A 17122-nucleotide genomic window follows, 5' to 3' on the forward strand; every position below is an offset into this window, starting at 1 on the left:
CTCTGTGTAGCCCTGGTTGGCCTGGAACTCACTCTGTAGACCAGGCTGGCCTTGAACTCAGAAATCCACCTGCCTCTGCCTCCCAAGTGCTGGGATTACTCTTACAGGCACATTTTCATATTTACAGGTGTCATTACCCTCTGCTTCATGTTAGTTAGCAACAATGCTCTTCAAACAGATCGTGAAAAATATTTATTCTGACAATGAAAGACTCTTGCTAATCTTTATATAAGCAAGCCAGTTATGTAGTTGACTATGTAATTGGACCACAATGATAAAACTGAGAGATGGAGAGATGAAATCCCTTCAGCATCATAGGGCTCACCATTCTCTGTTATAGAAATACTGGTATGGCTGGAATCAAAACCGGAAATAGATGTAGGGGAGCTCATGACATTCACCAGATTTTGCCATAGCCATGGTCATTTCTTTGCACTTTGCTTTCAGAAGACAGGTTGCAAAAATTGACTGTTAGCTTTCTATCTGTATGGCACAGACATTGAGACCATGAAGAGCATCGCAGACAGTGAGAATTGAAGGCAATCGTAACAGAGAATGAATTGTACAAGCTGGAGTGCTGAACTGTTGACACTTAAGAATTGTACTAAGGGTGAAACCCACCTATGCCTCCACACTCTGCAGCTTAGTGTCACAGTTCTGGATCTGACTTTTCTTAAAACCATTTTTTGTAGATATGTCCTTGGATCTGACTTAAGAGCAGATAGAGGTCATCAGGAAGAAGTTGGAAATGATGCTGGATTTTATTTTGTAATGTTTGTAACTTTTAAAGGAGGCCAAGTATGCAAGAAGTTTGAGACTGAAAATGTTTCAAAGGATGAGACACTATCCTGTCATGAATTTTAAGCTCACTAGGAAAACAGAAAACTCGAAGCAGTTTGTCTTTCTTAACAGTATATTATTGGCTTTCTTATTGGTTAAACTGATTGACAATTTTAAATATTATCTGATAAAATTGGTTTATATGTATCCCAAATTACAATTAATAAAAAGTAATACAACATGAGTTTTCACAATGGTAAGAAGACCTGTGATTAATTCTAGAAGAAAAAAGAAAAGATAGCGTTCAGGAAAACAAAACAAAACATTGGCTATAGTTCTGCTGAGTTGAAACACAAATCCATTCTTGCTAATTTCTTGAGTACACCTCAACTATAGCTATACTTCTTCCTGGCGAAGTAAAAAAACGCGATAATAAAGAATGTGGTATCAATTTTTGGTGATTGATGGCATGAAAGTTTCAGGGTGACCATAGTTATTGGTCCATAATTACTTTGCTGTTATTGACCCATGAACACACCTTCATTTCTGTAATGGCTTCAAGGCAGGCATAAGTGTGGTCTAGGGGAAAAGTAAATTTAGAATTTCTAGTGCTTTCCTAAAATGAATTAAACCCATAATTAATAATCACCCTGTTTTCTCTCAACAATAAATCATATATTTAGAAACTATAAGACTAAATCTTACATTTTCTTTATTTCACTTATAAGTTATATACAATAAAAATGCTTTATTTTTTTTCTTGTGACTCTTTCTAAGGATTTGATTTAAAAATAAAAATAAAATGTGAACTAGGGTACCATCAGAAACGATGTTAAAGGTTTGGATCATTTGACTAGGAGCCTCTGAAGGCATTGCCAATTCCAACTGGTGATACTAGCTTCTAATCTGTTTCAGTGACATTTGCCTAAGTAACTCTGTCTCTCATACTTATCTCAAAGATCCAGTTTATCTAACTTGTTCAAGCACCATATTCCCATGTTTCATTTTCTGCCAGGGAATTTCCTTCATACCTTTCCATCCAAAGTCCTATTCTTGTCTCTCTACCATTTATTAGGAATATAAAAATGGCATAATTACACAAGTTCCTACAGAAGCCTGCCATTCACCCACCCACGACTTTACCAGTAACTCAGAACAGGTTACTGGGCAGACAGTCATTCTTAAAAAGTCACAGAGAATTCTTTGTTATGTATCCATTTTTAGGAATATGTCTTCCCCAGTGCAAATATAGAAGTGTGAGTCATACTCTACACAAGTAGATGAAAACAGAAATCATCCTTTTATATCCTCCCTTTAGTTAGCCTCTTCCTCTCTCCAGGCTGGCAGTAATATGTGCTTTCATTTAAAACTCTCCGATACTTTTTGTTTCCCATATACACAACCTTATAAAAATACAACTGAGCATTCACAATAGTGAGATCGCCTTAGGACAACTTTGATTTTTGTTTCTTTGCTTTTTTGTTTGTTAGGGACTCAGGGTAACAGTACAGTTCTTTTAACACTATGACTACTCTGCTTTATTAAAATAGATTGGGGTCAGGGGAGAAAGACATGCCATTGCTCATGAGCTACTGTTCAACAACAACGTCGTGGTTTGACATTGCCTCAGGACGTCAGACTCGGGTGGGCTCGCCATCACTGGTTCCTCTGAGTGTCTAGCAGGCACATTTCTTTTCTGCTGGCTTTTCCCCGTCCAGCTTTCCAGAACTTCCACCATTGACAGTGTCCGGAACCTGTGTCTTCTCTACACACTTTTCCATTCTCTTCATGATTAAGTCCAGAAGCGTTTCCACTGACTTCTCTACATTCTGTCCTGTCGCTGCGCTTGTTTCGAAGTATGGTATGCTAGAGTAGAAAAGTGAAAAAAAAAAAATCCAGAGCTTTCAAACTGACCTGTAAAATGAATTTTATATATATATATATAATATATATATATATATATATACATACATACATATATGTACATATATACATGAATTATACATACATATATGTATACATATATATATGATTCATTGTAAAATGAATCATATGTATATATGATTCTTTTGAAGTGTATGTGTATCACAGAGAGATTAACTTTAGCTAATTAGCAAATGTATTACTCCACGAGGTTATCATATTTTATTACTATCTAAACTCTGTCATTCTTCAAGAATACAATGTTATCATTAATAAACACAGTCACCATATTGGTTCATTTTGAACTTAACTATATTCTTGAATAATACAGAGAGTAATATTATCACACAAGATCATTTTTAAAGCGGATTTGGGTTTTATTTTTAATAATATTTTGTTTTTATTTCTGTGTATATGGACATATGTGTGAGTGTGTATGTGAGTCTGTATGTGTGCACACTCGTGCCTACACACATGCGCATAAGAAAGCCAGAAGAAGGTGTCAAGTCCCCTGGAACTGGAGTTACAAGTGGTTATAAGCCACCTGACATGGATTCTGGGAACTAAAGTGGTCCTCTGAAAGAAAGCCAATTGTTCTTAATGACTAAGAGCTGAGACTAATGAAGGAGAGGGCAAAGAAATCTGCTGTGAGATTCTGTCTCTGAAAAAATGACAGTGAAGCTACACCCATGGTACCTCAACAATGTAGATGCCTAAATACAAGCTGGGAAATGACATCACTATTTGAAATGTCAACATTGGTAGGGAATTTGCATAGGGCCACACCCATAGAAGAAGAGCTACAGTCAATTAAGGAATGCCAAGAGAAGAAGAAATAGTCTTCCCGAGAGATGAGCATCCTAAATGGTTATCCCAGTAGGTCAGCCTCACTGCCCCAATATACACACAAGCAACCCTAAAGGAGCTGAGCAAGTTACAGTTATATATGACAAAGTGAGGTAATTACATTTTAATTTTTAAGGTTTTGTTCTTTAAGAACAAATTTAATACAATGTTCAGCAAAAGGAGAGGTACCCAGGAAAAACCCAGCTGTTGCCAAGAGTCTCTCAGGAGGAAGTCGTCTCTGAGAGATCAGAAGTGATACAGGATATACAAAGGACTGGCATGGACTGTATGGCTGGTAAAGAGATCTTAGGAAAAGTTTTTGCTGGCAAGTTGGAAACTTTTTAAAAATTATTATTATGTATACAGCATTCTGCCTGCATGTATGCCTGCAGGCCAGAACAGAGCACCAGATCTCATAATAGATGGCTACAAGCCACTACGTGGTTGCTGGGAATTGAACTCGGGACCTCTGAAGAACAGCCAGTGCTCTTAACCTCTGAGCTACATTTATTTCGAATTAACAGTTTCAAGGAGGTCTAAACTTTCAGGAAGCAACTTTAAATGAGCAACAGTTGCCAATGCACAACAAAGACTCAATAAATGTTGGATGCTATTATTAATATGACTTCTGCAAGGTGTGTGTGTGTGTGTGTGTGTGTGTATTTGTGTGTGCATGTGTTTTGTATGTATGTATGTATGCATATATGTATGTGCAAGCATGCTCCCTTGTGAGTCTCATTGTTGTTCACTGAATCTGACACTCATCAATTTTTCTAGGGTGGGTGCTACGGACTCAAATGGAGATCCTCACTCTGCCCATTGAATCATCTCTCCAGCCTGAAGAGTCTTTTGAACTCACCACGTTTTGTGATTAAAGGGCATTCCTTTACCTGTCTACTTCATGGCCCTATTTCATCTCTGTAGAGGGTCAGATGGTTCTTGGTGAGAGACTGACTTACCCATATTTTTCAGCCAGCTCCCGTGCTTGCCGTTCATTGACTTCCCTTTGGTCTGGCAGATCTGCCTTGTTGCCAATTAATACTATGTCTGGGTTTTCACAGTAAGCATTTGCCTGCAGTTGACCTTGGTAAGAAAGCAGAGGGAAACGGTGAGTTAGTCACAGATGACTGATGTCAAAGGCTCCCAGATGTCATGTACTCCTGGATTCCTAACCCAGTTGGTCATCTGCCACTTTGTTAGCTCCTAGTACTGATCAGCCTTGTCATCTCCTCTCCTCAATCATGTTTTTTTTTTTTTTTTTTAAATCTATAAAGTGGAGTTGATACCTCACAGATTACAGAGAGTCACACTGACGGACAGGCACACAGGAAGCACCTGAAAAGCCTTAAACACACTTTCCCTATACCTGCGAAAGTGCTCTCTGACCCCTGTGGCTTCCTGCCCTCAGATCCTCAGATATAAGTGGGGATGGTAGATCATGGTTTGCTTGTTCCGTTAGATGGTAGCTCTCTTCCCTTCTCCTAACATCACAGTGATGATCTCTGAAATGGACAGGCTTTGAAAACCAGAAATCCATGTAGAAACAAGTCGAACACCTCTCTCTCTCTCTCTCTCTCTCTCTCTCTCTCTCTCTCTCTCTCTCTCTCTCTCTCTGTGTGTGTGTGTGTGTGTGTCTTAATACACATAGAAAGAGTAAGTAACAAAGAAAGAAGTGAAAGAAGCTTAAAGGAGGAAGGAGGAAGGAATGTATGAAGTGAGAAAAGAAAATGAAAGGAAAGCGAGACCAGTCCACCTTGTTTTCCTCCTCATTACAGCCTGCTATGTGTCATGTAGCCAAGATTGGAAGAAGTACACAGATTTATCCAGTAATATCGATGATCAGAGTGTTAAAAACTCAGAGGTTATTAGACACGGCAATTAATTATCTTAAATCCCAATAATATCTTCCTGGAGACTTGAGGGAGAGGGCCATCTGCCTTCAAAACCAGCAAACAAACCGTTCTCTGAAAGAATCTAATAATCTTATTATTTCCTGGTCTCAATAGAATCTAATCATAGTACCAGAATTTGGATAAGGACATACAACATTCACAGGAAATAAAGACAGATCCTAGAGTAAACATTAATTTGGAGAGTCAATTAAGAAAGGCAGGATTTGTTGATATTTTCCCTATTAGCTGCAACTGGTTACTGAATTTACATTTAAAACACATATAAAAATTTACCCATCACTCTATTGAGTGCATTATTAATTTTCTATAATGTGTTGTAATAAGTAGAAATGTAACAATGTTGACATAGGTGGAAATAGCTAGAGGCTGAACATCTACAATGTTCCAGAAAGAACAGACAATGCATTGGAACAAAGGGGCAGAGCCCTTACTTTCCAGGTGCGCACATGCTCGCTGGAAATAGTAAATGACACAAGTAAATGTAGCAATCTGTAAAGATGCTGGGTGGTGACAGTGCCCAAATGGACTGTTTAATGTTGCAGGGACACAGAGTGATGACAGGTCTTCCATTAGGTGGAGCAGCAGGTCAAAAAAGTCCTCTCCAAAGAGAAACATAAGTTCTAGGCAAAATCTTGGGAAGGAAGGAAGTATCACGGGACTGTCAGCTATAGACATGAAATCCAGGCAGAGTGGAAGGCAGGGGCCAATGTTTTTAGGCAGGAGTGGGCTTTGCTGACCTGGGAGTCTGTGTGGCCGGGGGCCAGTGATTGGAGTCTCGGGAAGAACAAATGGAAAAGATAGCCAGGCTTCATGGTTCATGATGTAGCTGAAGGACTTTGCCTTTTATTCCAAGCTAAATATGAATTATAGACCCTGAGGGTCACAGGAAAGGATCTGGAGAATTTATTTGTTTTTGTGAGTGTCCATATGTTTGTACACATATGTTTGTATAGATATATATGCACATATACTTGCTTGCTGTTTGGGACTGGAAATCATTATCATGCTAGTCTTCGGGTGTGGTATGTCTGCCTGTTTATCTCAAGGATTAAATGGCTGTCTGGGAAATAGAAATGCATCCTACAACTACTGGCATTTTTTTTTTTTTAACATGGGTACCTGAGCACAAGTCTTCATGCTTATATGGCAAATGTTTAACTGATTAAAAAAAAAAATCCTATTCATCTTCCTTTAACAACAGTTTGTTCAAGTCAAACCTAGCATGAGCTGTGTGATTGCTGCACTATGCCTTATCAATATGGCTGACTATTCTCTGGATTAGTTCTCAGTCTAGTGAATCCTTTCATCCTTGAACATGTCTAGGGGCTAGCATCCCCTTCCAGAAAACTTTCTGCATGTTCTCTGTGTCTTACCTAATCAAGTCTAATACCATATATGCCATCTTTCACTTTGTAAAAAAAAATCTTTAAGACTTACTAGGCCAAAAAAAAAAAATGCTTGCTTAACTAGAACACTAAAGACCTTAATAGTGAGATAGTCACATAGACTTGCTCTAGGAAGAATGGCAAAGGAAAACAGTGTCCTAACGTATGATGTTAATTGACACAAGTCACCCCTCTGGAGATGATACAGGCTACACCATGCTTGTGTCTTTCAGAGTTCACTTGTGGCTGCATCCCACAAGGCAAATACACCAATAGAGTTGCTGAGTTCCAAAGAAGCTGCCCGTGTGTACTACCCAACCCACTTACTCATCCAGTTTCTGACATTCAAGAAACTCTGTTGACTGGTGAGGTCAAACATCAGTAAGAAGCCCATGGCATCTCTGAAGAAGGCAGTGGTGAGGCTCCGGAACCTGTTGATGAAGCATTGCGACTGTCTCTCAGTCCACAAACCAACAATCAAGGACAAACATACATACACGTCATGTCTATGATGAACCCTTATCATACTTGATGGACACATGAGACTAGGCCAGAAGGGCAGGAAGGGAAGATTTACTTGCAGATGCTTTTTAAAGACCTCTTTTTGGCTTTATGGTGCCATGATACCAATACAGAGTTACATTTCATCACCACCTGGCCATAGCAACCTCTTTCATTTTGCCTTACAGCATCCTCTGGTCCACAATTAAAACCTTAGCCTATTTATAGTGGATTTCAACTTAGGCTTTTCAGATTTTCTTGTCTGTGCACAGAAGAAAAGCAGACACATAATTAGGCTGAGAGTGAAAGGCCCAGGGAGCCTAAGAAGCGAGCACACCACAGCTCAGCAGTAGCTGGAACTGAAAAAAGGATGGTGAACTCTCTTTAAAGGACTCCTTGTGGGTGAAACTCTCCCTTGGGTGGGTGTGTGAATCCCCAGTGGAAGAGGATTTGGGGGTATGAACTAAAAGAAGGACAAAGGAAAAACCCAGGAGATGGAGAGAGTGCGTGAGAATGATCACTCAAGGCAGAGGACTGAAAGTGAACTCTTGTACAAACGCTAAGATACACACTCATGGACCCTTTCCCTGGCCCTGCCCTGACTTCTGTAGTGAAGATAAAGATGGGCTGGAGACTGCACACAGGGACCGGTGAAGGTGTGAGGTTAGTAATGGAATTTCAGAAATGCACATCGCTCTGAACTAGAGAAGTGGGGATTTGCTCTTCTCAATGGTTTCAAACTTTTGGTCTCTCATTTCTGCTTTATAAGTATTTCAGGTTGGTGTTCTCAGAGTTCTGTTCTGGAGCCGTCTCAGTGGATACACAAGCACTGGAGGAACTCATTTATTTTCCTTGGCTTAAATGTAGCCCGTACATTGAACTGTCTGTGTAGACTTAGCTTTCTGCTGCCCTTTGCACATGTGTGTCGGTAAATTTTCGGCATAGACAAAATTCAGGCATTTCTAGCATCACAGATCACAAACCAATCTGTTCTCCTTCCTGTCTTCTTTTTCAGGCGCGGGGCGGGCATCCTCTACCCTCTTCCCTCCTTACCCTCTATGCATCATCAATGTATGCATCCTCAACGGCTAATCTCCTTATACCTCACTCACCTCACACCCAGAATCTCCTACCCTCAAGTACCATCTCCCTGTGACCAGTTTTGGGGAGCCCTCCTTCCTTCCTGTTGATTTTGTGATTTTTTAATGACTACATACAGCTCTGAGGATAGCCCCAAAACACCTCACTAAGCCAACAAAACAAAACAAAAACCAAACCCACTCTCTCATCCCCCCTTAGGCCTCATGTCTTGCTAATCTCTCAGTCCTGAGAAAGTTCACCATTCCCCTGGGCTCTCTCACATGCTGGTTGTTCTGTGGGTTGCTTTCCACTACTCTTTCCTCTTCCTCTGCCTGTCCTTTAGCCTGGATTACCCTCCCTCATGAATTGTGGATGAGTGTAAATGTAACGCACCTGTGGAATCTCTGCTTCCTCCTGGAGCCTTATGGGAACTGCCTCTTCCTGGAGGGCTCCCTTACCACCTTCTGTTTTCCTACTGTTGTCTGGGGGCCATGCTGAGACTGACTGCTGTCTACACTAATCTGTAGGCTCCAAGGAAAAGGGAGCGGTGTTTTCAGTTTAGAACACAGTCTATTCTTAATGCCCAGAACAGGCTATTTACTTATAAGGTACATTTTGATATTAAAGAAAATAAGGAAGAGTATCATACCAAGATTCAATATTCTTACAGAATTTAAATGACGTCAAAAGAGAATTACTTTGAAATATGAGGAGAGAGATAAAGCACTCATTTCTATTGCACAGCATCACTACTATGTCAAAAGGTGTAGATTTTAAGTCGTTTTTTTATCCATGTAGTTCTGTCTCTGCCATTGTCTGGGAGTTCTTAGAGATCACATGGTTTCTGTAATACTGCTCTCTGCAGAAAAACTGAGCCCACAGAACTGTTTCTTAATCATCATACTTCTATGAGAAAACTGATGTTCGGTGTGTGTGTGTGTGTGTGTGTGTAGGACAAGCTTATGTGTACTTTCCTTTGATGTGTGTGTATGTGTGTAGGACAAGCTTATGTGTACTTTCCTTTGGTGTGTGTGTGTGTTTTTGGAGGACAACTGTGTGTTATTTTCTTCATTGCCCAGAGCACATACCAAAGCAATTAGAAAGCGTACTTCTTGTAGTCATCCGACTGAAGCAACAGTTCCTTCACTAACAGCAACACAGTCAGAACACTGTTGCTGAGATGCAGGATAACATCCTGGACCGTGTATCCTTTGTTGCCCGTCCTTCCATCACTCCCTGGAAGACTTATGCAACTGATACCCAGTTACATGCCCTCCTCTCCCTGCTCATTTAGCCAATGACTCAATAGGGTGGGAAAACTTAAAACCACAGATCACAATAGGTCCCCAAGTCAGACACCTTCTTATTCTTTCTCCCTAGAGAGGCATAAGGGCTAGTCCCTTTATGTTTACATAGGATTATGTAGTTTCCTGCTTTCCCAGGACTGACTCTTATCAATGACAATTACCCCTACCTGGATTATACTGTCAGATGCCCCAAGTCATAGGGCTGAGGTCTGTGGTATTGTTTATGTAGTTGCTTAGCTACACCTTATATCCACAGCACACAAAATTCTCAAGGGATGAATAAGCCAGGAGTTACTAAGACAGCTCCTCCCACTTGCCCCACAATGCAGCTGTATTAGAGGACAGATGAGAGCAGTCGGCTATCATGCAAGGCTGACATCTCATGTGCGAGGACATATGGGAGCACTTTTTTTTTTTTCATATTGCCGCTTCAAAACTGAATTAAATTGGTCTATAAAACATACATCTCTGTGACAACAAAGCTGACACATGAAAGGAGACTCTTAGGAGGAATGACTTCAGAAGAACCAGCAGTGTTGAAGGGTGTGTGTAAATGGAATTCACAGTCAAAAAAGCTAACAGAGAGGGCCCATCACCTCTCCTGGCGTTTACACTCGCTGAAAGCGAGAACATTTTGGACGCATTTCAAAAATATGGGTGTTTACCAGCATCAGCATTGTAAGACATATGATGCCAGAGCAGGGGCAAGATGTCACCTACATAGTTTTGCTGTCATTCTGCTGTCACTTTTACTTAATCTGATAGTCGAGGGTTTTATTCAATTAGGGTCTTTAACACTTGGAAACTTCGGGTCCCAAAGAAAGATGTTTTCATTGAATAATGGAATATCACTGCAAGCTCCAAGCAACCAACACTACTGGGTATTGTTTGATATTTCGCATAAGACAGACGAGATGATACTGAAAGACTAGGAGGAATTCTGCTCTTATGCAGCTCATAGCTTTGTTGGGATGAGATGGCTACAAGAGAGTCAATAAAGAGCAGTTCGATATTAGAAAAAAAATACTTTATTAAACAGTGGCATTGCATTTATTTAGTAGAGTTATAGTGGAGGAACACAGGGGTCACTAGTTTTGAAAGGAAAGTGGGAGTTGCTTACTGGCTTCACTGGGAAGGTGGAATTTGAGCCAAGGCTGGTGGAAGGAGATGGGGGAAGGTGGGAAAGATGTTAAAGGGCCTAGGCCTGAGGAGATGGCTCACTGGCTAGTGTACTTGACACACACAAGCAGACTCTGTTTTGGATCCTCAGAGCCCACACAAAGCCAGGCTTGGTAGTGGGCGTCTTTAATCTAAGTGTTCCTTTAATGAGATGGGACATAGGGACAGGAGGACTCCAGGAAGCCCATGGACCAGCTGGTCTAGCAAACACCTCAGTGACTAGCAGGCAGGAGACCCCTGTCTCAAACCATGTAGAAGATGAAGACCTGCACTCCTACATCCCAGGCATGTTATGTCACATGCATGTTCATAGTCACACACACGGGCATGTAAACATGCCCACATATGTGCATACATCATACACAATACATAGGAACACACACGTATCATGTACCGTATCATGTATCATATACAGACATATACGGAGCACAAGAAGATACTCTAGATATCGGGCAATGGTGTGAGCCAAGTCTGATGGAGAAAAGGCTGTCACCAAGCAGGCTGCAAAGATTCTGTGTGGAAGAATAGAAGGACAGGAAGGGCGCAAGCACCTTTTCTTCAACACTGTACTGTGATCAGCTCAGGCAACAGTGTTAACTTCCCATCTTCACTAGAGTAAATCTGGAGAAGTTTCCCCCCACCAGGAAGTATGAAGATTTATATAAATCTGATTATTGTGATCTGCACTAACTATGCACTTCCAGTGTAGATAGTGAGCTAAAAATCATGGACTTGGATTTCCTGATACAAAAGTCCATTAGTTGTTTAGTTTTGTTCATTTGTTTGGTTTTGGGTTTTTTTGAGACAGAGTTTCTCTCATTGGATAACTAAGAGTGGCCTCAGACTTGAAGTAATCCTCCTGCCTCAGACTCCTCTATTGTTATAGGAACGAACAACCGCGCTGAGAAATAGGTATCTAGGTTGAAATTTCTAGAAAAGTTGGATATCATTTCTTTTTGAGGTTCATTTTTTCAAAGGCATAGGTAGCTAGAAATAAAGTAATTTCCTGTTACCGCTCTTGTCCAGCAGTGTCCCAAAGCTGCAGATGTACCTTAAACGCTTTTCCTGAGGCTCCATCTGCTCCTTGTGTGTCATAAACCTGGAAGACACAATGCTTCCGAGTTAGTATTGCTATGGATTCTGTCAGCATTCTAGTTCTCTGGGTTCACTCAGCATGTTTTTGTTGATTACGATAATCAAAGTTCATAGTGCAGAATAAATATTTGCTTTATTTTCCCCTGAAGTATCACATATATCTCACTTTTAAATGTCAAGTACGGTCTGATTTTTCCACACAGTTTGGGCATGCTGCAGACTTAAATTAGACACCTTCTGTCATTTCCTCATGGGAGCAGCAGGCATCAGACGAGGGCTCCTGCATGAGCTTCAAACTCCAACTTTTCATTGAAACTTCTTTGAGCATTCTTTATTTTATCAGCACATTGAGGTCATAACTGCTGTATTCTCCAGTTGTAATAGACTTAAATGAAATTCCAAATGGGAAAAACATTTTTTTTTTTACACAAAGTTTGCTTTACAAGTAACTGTTTTTTTTTTTTGTTTTTGTTTTTTTTTGGTTTGTTTGTTTTGATTTTTTAGGTTTTTCAAGACAGGGCTTCTCTGTGTAACCCTGGCTGTCCTGGAACTCACTTTGTAGACCAGGCTGGCATCGAACTCAGAAATCCGCCTGCCTCTGCCTCCCGAGTGCTGGGATTAAAGGCATGTGCCACCACACCCGGCTTGTAACTTTTTTTTTTTTTAAAGCATAGAATTGACTTTCAAAATAACTCATGTTGGAAACATACACAGAATTTCTCAGTGGGTTGAGCTGAGACACTTCAACCTCTGTCCTCTACCCCCTTCTTTTTGAGGGTCTTTGCAGATCACATTCATGGGTTAGTGGAAATTTTTTTATGGATACCTTTTAAAAAGAAAAATGAAACAAAACAATATTTCTACCTAGATTGACTGGTGTTGCTAAGGGAAGAAGTCAGAGGACTCATGGGAGTTCTGGAAACAGAGATGCCCCTAGCCTATTGGCTCTCAGATAAGGTATAGGAAAGGATTCAACTTTTCACGCAGTGGCTTTCCACCAAGCATTTCCTGTGGGATTTGTGACATCAGCTGGAAGGCACAGTCATCTTGGCAGTCAAGAATACCATGGGTGGCAGGAAATCTGGCTACGTTCATGTGCCTATGCTACATGCCTCACATGTCACAATATCCTTCTTGCTGTCATTAGTGTCTAGCATAGGAGAAGGAAGTGGTGTTGTGATTCTCACTTAAACCCTCTTATCATGGAAAATAGCGTGGATGGGTCTCACATTCTGTTCATAACAAGCCAGTGATTGATGGCTGAGGCTACACAGAAATAAAAATGCAGTAAGAACATACAAACCCCAAGCTCCAGTTATTTGCCAATCAAACTTTTAACCTCTTTGTTAGGAGTACAGAAGTGAGTCCTTCAATGCCTAAGGAATTTACCTCAGCACAATGAGGTAATACATCTAGTACTTTAATAAATCAAAAATTTGAAAGATTTCTTAAGGAATTTTAGAAAACACATCATCCACAAATTTAAAAAGAAATTATTGTGGTTTCTCACGTGCTTTTGTAGATGAGAGACAGTGTCACTCAATGTTTTTCTATCAAAAGGTTATTGGTAGTTGAAAAAGTAGGAAATAATCCTCTGAGGTTATGAGCTTCATGTGGTAAAACAACCCAGACATTTTAAAATGCAATAAACACAGCTTGCCAGTTCTTACTTTGTATAAGTGACTAGGTAGTAGAGTTAATAGTATACTTAAAAACTTACCACACGTTTTTCCCGAAAATCTATTCCTACTGTGGTGATGAATTTGGGATTGAATTTATTGTCCGTGTATCTATAGAGAAATGTTGTCTTCCCTACTCCTGAGTCTCCAAGGGCCAGGAGTTTAATCAGATAATCATAGTCTCCATCAGTCATAGTGATGATCTTGGCGGGCCTGCATAGAAGAAGAAGTATGATATGGTTAAAGTTGATTCCCTCTGCCTGCTTTCAGAATATAACATACATTTAATTAATGGCATCAGCATCAAAAGCCTCTATTGTGCCAAAATGCTGAAATGACTTGGCCAAAGCAGCTCTATGTATGAGGGTCTGCCTGTCATTTTGTTATTTTTTATCATGTCACGTAATAGCAAGCATCTGTAACCTAGACATTGGCCCAACAATAAAAAGAAGTTCAAAAGTCAAGGGCAGTTGTTCCCAAAACAAGACTCTGGAGGATGAGAGGCGTGGTGGGAGGGAGAGAAGGGGGATACGAGAATAAAAACTACATCGGGAAGTAAAGCAGCAGAGGTAGTAATGACAATTGCATGCAGAGTGAACAGCGACCACGATTTCGCGCAGAAGGAATAAGCTGGAGAGTTTTGCATCTAATAATGAAGAAGGCGTCCATTATGTCCACACAAAATATTCCTTTTGCTCTTAAGAATTTATCAACTGGTATGAGGCCCTTTGAAAACACTGATGTGAGATCCTGCAGCAGCAACTATTAAATATCTTCCCTCCTGAAGTTAGCAGGCACTTTTCCCCATGAATCTGTGCTGAGCTGCACAGTAGCAAATTCCAGACCTCCAGAGAGAAGAGGAGTTATTACAGGGTATAGTTTTGGCCATTTCAGTACTATGTTTCCTATCTGCATGGGCACCTTTCACTTATCCTTTCTTCTAGTACACAGGCCCCTCCTCTGTGGCTAGGATGACTGTGACTATAGAGCAACCCAAAGCCAGTACAAACATGTCTTGTTGCGTTTGTTGTCATAGCAGTTGTTCCGAGGTGAACAACACACTCATCTGATGACACCATCCTCTATGGCTGGTGAAGTTCACACAACGATTTGAGATTTGCTACAGCTTTCTGATTTATCCATCATAGAAATGTGTGTTTTTCTATCTCTATCCTACACTCTACATGGGGTATCAACTCTATTGTACACTTAAAAAAAAAAAAAAAGAAAGAAAGAAAAGAAAAGGAAACAAACTTTTGTAATCAACAAGACTCTACCCCGAGAGTTCCACCGTATGACAAAGCTAAATTACTAGGGAGAAAAAAAAATTTAAGGACAATGATATGAATTATTTTATCTCATAAAAGCATTTTTGATAAAAAAAAACCCACACATTCACAATCAATTTAGTCCTATTTAGCAAAAGCGATGGGGGGGGCGCATAAAGACTTTGCTAACATGGAAAGCATTGGCTTATTGTGTGAAAAAAAAGATTCCCTATCTATGTACATGCAGGAGACATTTTATTATTTGAGACAGCCTATTCTGTAGTGATTAAAATTATATGACAATAACAGCCTGTTAGAGGAGCTAAAACCCTCTAGTAATTTTCTTCAAATGTAAAAATGGCCTGGTGGTACAGGTCTATAGCTCCAGCTGTTTGGGAGGCTGAGGCAGAGCTCCCTTCGGGGTAACTTCACCTGATCATTTTACAAAGGAAAGGAGAAGGACCTACAGCTCAGTAGCCTAGCACGTACGTGCATGTGTGAGAAACTGAGCTCCATCCAAACCACTACTGAACGACTGAGAAGAGAATGACACACACGATTTATGTGGACATAGACTTAATCCAAAAGGCTTTTACAGTGTCATTTTGGGTAGTGGTTCAAGATAAAAGACATTATGTCCTTGGGTAAAAGAATTCATGAAGATAATGGACTTAATGGACTACTTATCAAATAATTAATTACTTTTCAAATAATATTTAATAATCATTAAATTGCTTTGGGGATTTATATCTTTTGAACAGAGCTAATTGCTCAAATCTAAACTATCTTGCTTTTGCTAAATAGGACTAAATTGATTGTGAATATTTTTTTTAATCAAAAACTTTTTTGAGATAAAATAAAGCATATTGTTGCCTTTAAAACTTTTTTCCTCCCTAGTAATTTAGCTTTGTCATAGGGTAGAACTCTCAGGGTAGAGTCTTGCTGATTCCAAAAGTCTGTTTTCTTTCTTTCTTTCTTTCTTTCTTTCTTTCTTTCTTTCTTTCTTTCTTTCTTTCTTTCTTTCTTTCTTTCTTTCTCTCTTTCTCTCTTTCTCTCTTTCTCTCTTTCTCTCTTTCTCTCTTTCTCTCTCTCTCTCTTTCTCTCTCTCTCTCTTTTTTTTTTAGTATAGAATAGAGTTTATTAAGGGCATGGGGAGGGTAGTTAAGAGGGTAGAAGTGGGAGAGAGAGAGAGAGAGAGAGAGAGAGAGAGAGAGAGAGAGAGAGAGAGAGAGAGAGAGAAGAGGCTGGCCATGAGCACTTGGAGAGAGAGGGGAGGAGAGAATGGGGAGGGGGAAGGGAAAGCAAGAGCAAGAGAAAGCAAGAGCTGTATTCTTTTCTAAACTATCTAGACAAGTAAGAAGTATCGCATCTTACGAAGTGTGTGTAGCTCTCAGCAGCTAGCCTTCTTCAGTGACAGGACCCAGATTACCACGGATGCAGGATTCTTCTTGGACATGCCTGCCATAAGTGAATGCCTAGATATATCTAGTCCTAAACTGGCTGGCTCCAGTTATGTTACCAGAGTTTTAGAGTTGAGTCTGCTGCTGCTCCATCTTTGAGCCTCAGTGGTGCCCAAATAGAATGATGCTCTCCACTGGAGTTCTGCTTTAGCACCTCCCTATCTGCTCTGTGAGTAGCGGATTACTATCAGAATGTTAATTTTCTCTGGGAAAGGGAGGACTCAAATTTATTCTAAGACAAAGATCACTACTGCCAAAAAAAAAAAAAAAACAAAAACAAAACTGGAGCTACTGGTTCCCTAGATAGAAGGCAATGCTGGAGGGTGTTATGGCTCCTTGGAAAAACAAAAAGGTTGAACTTACTTAAAAGGGTGTATTGGCATAACCTAAAGTTTTCTTCCAGGTTCCTTCGCTATTTCACTTTAATGTTGGCAATCACAAGAGAGACTATATCGCAAACAGATCCAGTGAATTCCATCAGAATATGGGTGCTGGGCACAACCCCCAAAAAGATATACTTCACAATTGTACTGGCTGGTTCTGTGTGTCAATTTGACACAAGCTGGAGTTATCACAGAGAAAGGAGCTTCAGATGAGGAAACGCTTCCATGAGCTACAGCTGCAAGGCATTTTCTCAATTAGTGATCAAGAGGGGAGGGCCCATTGTGGGTGGTGCCATCCCTAGGCTGGTAATCTTGCTTTCTAT

General features: G+C 40.2%; 1 protein-coding gene across 3 annotated transcripts in view; it reads right to left on the bottom strand.

Moving 5' to 3' along the window:
- Positions 1 to 895: 895 nt before the first annotated feature.
- Rab27b (RAB27B, member RAS oncogene family) overlaps positions 896 to 17122 on the bottom strand; it is a 153686-nt gene continuing 137459 nt past the window's right edge. For 2 of the 3 annotated variants that reach the window (XM_029546982.1, XM_021214792.2), the window contains 5 exons: positions 13730 to 13901; positions 11928 to 12013; positions 7175 to 7278; positions 4509 to 4632; positions 896 to 2646 (listed from right to left, as the gene is read on the bottom strand). In XM_029546982.1, the coding sequence (XP_029402842.1) occupies positions 2457 to 2646; positions 4509 to 4632; positions 7175 to 7278; positions 11928 to 12013; positions 13730 to 13882 (657 nt within the window). In that variant the 5' untranslated portion in view covers positions 13883 to 13901 and the 3' untranslated portion in view covers positions 896 to 2456. The remainder of the gene's footprint in view (positions 2647 to 4508; positions 4633 to 7174; positions 7279 to 11927; positions 12014 to 13729; positions 13902 to 17122) is intronic. The other variant, XM_021214794.2, reaches the window with a different exon arrangement.

This window comes from Mus pahari, chromosome 15 (assembly GCF_900095145.1).
Source record: "Mus pahari chromosome 15, PAHARI_EIJ_v1.1, whole genome shotgun sequence".
NCBI lineage: Eukaryota > Metazoa > Chordata > Mammalia > Rodentia > Muridae > Mus > Mus pahari.